Source organism: Mycetomoellerius zeteki, unplaced genomic scaffold (assembly GCF_001594055.1).
Source record: "Mycetomoellerius zeteki isolate Tzet28-1 unplaced genomic scaffold, Tzet1.0 scaffold95, whole genome shotgun sequence".
Lineage (NCBI taxonomy): Eukaryota > Metazoa > Arthropoda > Insecta > Hymenoptera > Formicidae > Mycetomoellerius > Mycetomoellerius zeteki.
In genome coordinates, this window is record NW_017257990.1 from 690,139 (window position 1) to 696,471 (window position 6,333).

Sequence of the window (6,333 nt, forward strand, 5' to 3'; positions counted from 1 at the left end):
GTCTTCTTGGGTGTCGTGTAAATGACCTCATATTTCTACTGTAATTGTCCAGTGTTGCCAACTCGCTGATAGAAGAAATCTCAAAATTAGCCGTCAAAAATCTCTAGAAATCTCTAGTTTTTCACCAAAAAGCTTAAAAATCTCCAATTTTTCAATTTTATTGGGAAATTGACAAATAATAATGAAATTGTGATGAAAACTTTAGGCTGCTATCCGTTATTCGACGAGTATTGAAAATTTATAGTTCACGTTACATTTACCATAAATCTTCAATACTGATAGTGAATAATACAATATAATGGAACGCTCTAATAGCATTTGCATTAAGAGATTGTGTCCCGATATTCATTGTTAATAGATAGAGCCGGGCATGTATTTGAAATACTTTTATTTGAAAAACAGTATTGATAAGACAAATATATTTTGTATTTTGTGTTTGTTCGGAGTACATGAAAATATTTTGTATTTTAAATACTAACATTGACACAATCAACTTTATTATTTCCAATTATATAAAGTACAAAAATCTTTCAACCTTTCAATTTTAAATACAAAAATACGTAATACTTTTATGTGATTCGCTGAAATAAAAAATACAAATTACGCTTATATTGCGTCGTACGAAAATCGGATGCAGTGTGAATCCAGCATTAGTCCATTGTGCACAGTCCCTTTAGGAAATCGCAACACTGGCCAGGATGGCCGCTCTCAGGTTTTCCTCTGTTTATACTGTGTCTATGGCTATCTATTATGGTGTATTATGGTAGTAGCTGTGCACGTTTTGTTTCTCTGTGTTATATTGTGGAGCAAATAATTTACACTGTCAGTTTCTTATTGTAGAAAAATATGAAACTTCTTACGCACAATATGTTAACATCTAGAGCTATGAAAGGGGTAACAGTCGGCTATCCTCTCAAAATAGTTGTAAGCTATTTTTTCTTATACGTTAAAATACATAAATTACAATTCATATCTAGAATGTAAAAATTTTGAATAATTGAAATGTCCGATCATACATTATGAAAATTATTTGGTATACTAAACTTATTTCGATGTGGTCAAAATAACGTTTATTTTATTAACATGATATTTCACTCTCATTGTTAAATTGCACACAGAAAACTCGAATAAAATAATAACTAATTAGACAATAGTATGCAAAGACACAAAAACATTGCAACTTAGTTTCAGTTTTACTTAATAAAGTTAAATCCAACTTAAAATGTTTTTAAAATATATTTTTTTTGAGTTAATACAAATTAACAAAAAAAGATTAAAATATTCCAAAGCTATGTTAATTTTTTTACTGTGTATAAATATGTGCGCACGCGCGCGCGCGCGTGTGTGTGTGTGTGTGTGTGTGTGTGTGTGTGTGTGTGTGTGTGTGTGTGTGTGTGTGAACATAATTAATAATAGTATTTTTGTTTTTAAATATAGTCGTCCAGGTTTAAGCTATTCTTTAAGGATGTTGTTGAGATTCAATACCACGTTCTTTATAGTTTTTCTTAAAATTTACTTGTGTATTATTACTTTCAAGATTATGCTTATCTTAAAAACCGAAAAATATACAATTTTATTTTGAAGTTTCCTCATTTCACTATTATACTTATTAAAAATATATACTTATTAAAAATATTCGTAAAATTTTGCAGGCTCGAGACATCAGAGTATCCGAAGTAGATTTTAATCCAGAATATATCGCTAGGATAATTCCAAAATTGGATTGGACAGTGCTATGGAAAGCTGCCGAGAGCGTAAGGTCATCTCATATAAACATGATCAGGGTTGGAAAATAATTCATTACTTGTAACGAAGTTATAGTTAAAGTCCTTTTTTTAGTAACTATAATTTAAGTTAGTTACATTCTTTTAGTAACTAGTAACTAATTTAATAGTTACCTTGCATATTAAAAGATTTATTCATATCACATGCTTCAGTATGCCCCCAATATGCTCCTACAAATAATAAAACATAAATATAAACAATAATAAGATAAATATAAACATTTTGAAGTATTCTATATGAAATTTTGTCAATATGATTCAAGATACAAGACAAGATTTTATGAAATCTTACTTGTCTTGTATACACTTATTTTGTGTATTCTATCATAATACAAAATATATTACAATTATAAATAAAAAAAAATATAATGAAAATTTATTTACATTGCAATACAAGATATATCAATGTATCACCTTTTATCAAGATAATCTGTTCAAATTAAAATTGCTGATGTAATTTCATATGTATCATATGTATATATAATTTCAAGAGGAACGTCTTTGCTATACAATTACGTTTCCTATTCTTTGCCATAGAATTATGTTTCTTATTTTTTTAAATAAAATTATGTAACATGAACCAGTAAAGTTATAACAAATGTAAACCGTAAATGTAAACCAGTTTTTTCTTGATGATCCTAATGATATCGATGTTAAGGAAGGTCCCGATTGCACACACCACTCATATCGGCCTAGAATTTTTCACTCTTTCTACCAATGAAAATGTTTTATATTAAATTGGTCAATTAGCGATGTGCGCAATCGAAGCCTTCCTTGATGTTACCTGTACTGCTCTGTTGTGAAAACAGAAAACTGAAAATTATTTTTTTAGTAACTGTAACGAGTTATTTTTCAGAGTTAATAACTTGTAATTGTTTTTTGAGAGAAAGAAACTGTGACTGTAACTAATTACTTTTACAAAGTAACTTCCCCAACTCTGTGTACATGTACTCACACACGCAGTGTTTCATAACATGTAGACATAATTTCCGAAATTAATTTAGGATACAAAAATAATATAAAAAGTTCATATAAATATTTATTCTATTTAATCTTATTTCTGAGTAAAGCCTGCAACACACGATGGCTTTCTTTCTACAGGATTGCTAGCTGAATTTGTTGCCGTGTTGGCAGCGGTGCTGACAGTAAATTGTTTGACAGAAGACTCTTGACAGGAGTATCCGAATATGTAAATATGAAGTAGATTGTTGCTACTGTGGCACATCATAAAAATACAATTGCATTGTTTTTAATTATTGGCTTTCACAATGAGCCAGCACAAAATCATAAGAAAAATAGTACCTGACTTATCACAAAAATTCAGCAAATTCAGCCAGCAGCGTAGCCAGCAGGCTACATAATTTCCAGCGTAGCAATCAACAAGTTTGTCAGGACAGTAGTATGCAAGCAATCCTGCATTGTATACCGCAGGCTTAATTTAGAAACAAGGTCAGATAGAACAAATGTTTGTACAAACTTTTTATGTTCTTTTTGTGCCCTGAATTCATTCCTGAAATTATATTATGAAACCATTCTTAATATACAATATCATTTTTTTAATAATATAATCTACTGAAATACTGTAAAAAGTATTTTATAGTATATTAACGAGCATTTTATTACAGATAGGACATGTTGGTGAATTACCTCAGATTCTAATAGAGGACTTTGAGACAAATGAAGATTTTCTGAAAATGGCTCATCATATTCTGTTGGAAATCGAAGTTATAAATGGAGATTTATTGTGTCCCGAATCCGGCAGAAAATTTCCCATCAACGATGGCATTCCAAACATGCTTTTAAACGAAGATGAAGTTTAAATAACAGAACCAAATATTTTAAGAATATTATTATTGCCATTGTATCTCTAGTTATAGTTATCCTACATCATTGTTCCTTTAATTAGTTAATATTGTACACACACTCACTCACTCGCACACACACATACACACACACGCTTCCGTATCATAGATCTTGTCATTAGTTTTATTTTTTATATTGATACAGTTAATATTTTAATAAAGGTGTAAAAAAGCAATTTATATTTAATATATTCTACATAAATAGCACATTGTGCTTGCACAATGTGCTTGCACACGTGTATAGGTATGTCAAAATTTTGATATGCTTCCATCTTAAATAATTTAAAAATGTGTTAATTAGAAATGAAGCATATAAAATATATTTTTTTATAATAAAATTATAATGATGTAAAATGAATTTTTAGAATACACGAACATTATTATCATATCAAACATCTTATGCTGGCTCACATTGGCAATTTCCTTAAGTTATTATTGAAAAAAATTATAGTTTATTTTATTGTCATAAGTATAGATTTTAAAAAATTTATTTCTTATTCTATGTATATTATTAAATAAAGCTTAACAGATATTAATTATACAAAATGTATAAAATAAACTTATAGGCAAAAATTATCTAAAGTAATGCTAGAATTATAAAAATAATTACAAAAAAGTAAGAATTTATTTTGTGTTTATGTTGTGGCACTTCGTGCACTCTAAAGTTCCAAATAAAAAAGAAAACGTACAGAACTGGTTTTTTTTTACAATTTGTTAAATCAGAGAAAGAAAATTTGTCTCATTTAATATACATAATTTATAAATTGATAATTTTTATTATATAGGGTGTCCTAGAAAATAGGTGGCCAAACTTTGGTATCGTTTTCTACCGTCCCTAAAGATAAAAAAGTTATAAACGTAGGTCCGGAAACTCTTCCTTTTTGAGGTATACTTTTTGTTTATCTTAAAAGTTGAATAAATATTACACGAAGTAAATATTATGGTACAGCAAGTAATACTGTCATCGAAGGCAGCTTATCGTAGTAAAGTTCTATCTAAACACATTACATAGTTAAAATAATATTACCAAGATAATTTATTTCAATGCCGAGTGTGAGCAGTTCTTCATTTCATATATGGATGAGCTAACGGAAACTCCAGAGAAGCTCATCGTCTATATCATGAAACACAAGGAAGTCATTTTCAGTAATTTCTTTAAGTAAGTTTCAAATCTTTAAAATATTCTCTCGCAAACAAAAAGCATTTTTATCTCAAAAAGGAAGAATTTCCGGACTTATTGTTTATATGATCTTTTTTCATCCTTAGGAACAGTAGAATACTAAAGTTTGATCACCTATTTCTGGGACATCCTGTATATGTAAATTATTTAAATTAGATTGTCGTATGTATAATTCGATTACAAATATTTTATTGCACAGATGTCTATATATAAAGACAATGAGATATAATTTCTTGTATCATTTACAATACTTAATATTGAACATTTTTTTATTTACATCACATTTATATTGCTACTTAGATAGTTCGCTCGAATATTATCTACTCGCTTCTTATCAGAGCATTTTAGCAACATAACATTTTGATACAATTGTTTTACTACAGCTATGGAGCATAGCAAACTCTTGTAGCAATATTATAATGAAATACATTAAATTATAAGTGAAATAGAATATATCCTAGTGTATATTATCCTTGAATACAAGATAACGTGATTGATATACGAAAAATATCTTTTGACAAAAGATTTATACATATATATAACATATGTGTAAATTGTCTTAAATTTAAATGTAAACTATCAGAAAGTTATTTGTATATCTATTGTGTAAAGAATATAATAATTTATTGACAGGTGAACTTTTGCAGATTAACTTTCTAACAAGTAACACTACCCAAGTGCCACTCCGGGATTGACTTCTACCTATGCAGATTTTGTAAAGAATCGAAAAATATTTGATACGTATTTTTTTATTTCGGCAGACATGATGTTTTAAGGGCTGAAAATAGGGGTTGAAATATTAAATTTTTTAATAAACGGGTGTATTTCCGAATAATGCTGTTATGCGATCTAGCTGTAATTTGATATATTTATGTATTTTGATGTGCTTATTACGAATATGATAAAAAAAATTGTCGCCAAGGTCATTTTCAAGGTCAAAATTCTTATCAAAAATTTGTCATCAAATTTCTAATATCTTATTCTCAAGTCAGTAAAACTGTCTCCGCACGTGTATGAATTGCTACTGTATTTCACTTGTTTTTTTTCTCCGTGTACATTAAAATTAATATATTAGAGTTGAAAACAAGTGACTGACTTGAGAATAAGATATTAGAAATTGCTCTTCTGGCAAGAATTTAATCAAAATTTGATGACAAATTTTTGGGCGATTTTTTTGAGTTTTGACCTTGAAAATGACCTTGGCGACAATTTTTTTTATCATATTCGTAATAAGCACATCAAAATACATAAATATATCAAATTACAGCTAGATCGCATAACAGCATTATTCGGAAATACACCCGTTTATTAAAAAATTTAATATTTCAACCCCTATTTTCAGCCCTTAAAACATCATGTCTGCCGAAATAAAAAAATACGTATCAAATATTTTTCGATTCTTTACAAAATCTGCATAGGTAGAAGTCAATCCCGGAGTGGCACTTGGGTAGTGTTACTTGTCAGCCCCTACAAACGTGGACAGGGCGTAGCAGCGAAGAAAAAAAAA

At 28.7% G+C, this 6,333-nt stretch overlaps 1 protein-coding gene across 1 annotated transcript; it reads left to right on the forward strand.

Annotated features, from left to right (window-relative positions):
- Positions 1-688: 688 nt before the first annotated feature.
- Positions 689-3,814, forward strand: Trmt112 (tRNA methyltransferase subunit 11-2). Its single transcript, XM_018460541.1, has 3 exons — positions 689-924; positions 1,653-1,754; positions 3,410-3,814. The coding sequence occupies exons 1-3, from the start codon at positions 847-849 to the stop codon at positions 3,602-3,604; spliced, it is 375 nt and encodes a 124-aa protein (XP_018316043.1). The 5' UTR covers positions 689-846; the 3' UTR covers positions 3,605-3,814.
- The last annotated feature ends 2,519 nt before the right edge of the window (positions 3,815-6,333 follow it).

Excerpts from the sequence above, each read along its gene's own strand:
- Trmt112 (XM_018460541.1), top strand. The coding sequence starts at position 847 with ATGAAACTTCTTACGCACAATATGTTAACATCTAGAGCTATGAAAGGG. Across the intron at positions 925-1,652 it reads GCTATCCTCTCAAAATAGTT|GCTCGAGACATCAGAGTATC; the intron begins GTAAGCTATTTT and ends AAAATTTTGCAG. Across the intron at positions 1,755-3,409 it reads TATGGAAAGCTGCCGAGAGC|ATAGGACATGTTGGTGAATT; the intron begins GTAAGGTCATCT and ends ATTTTATTACAG.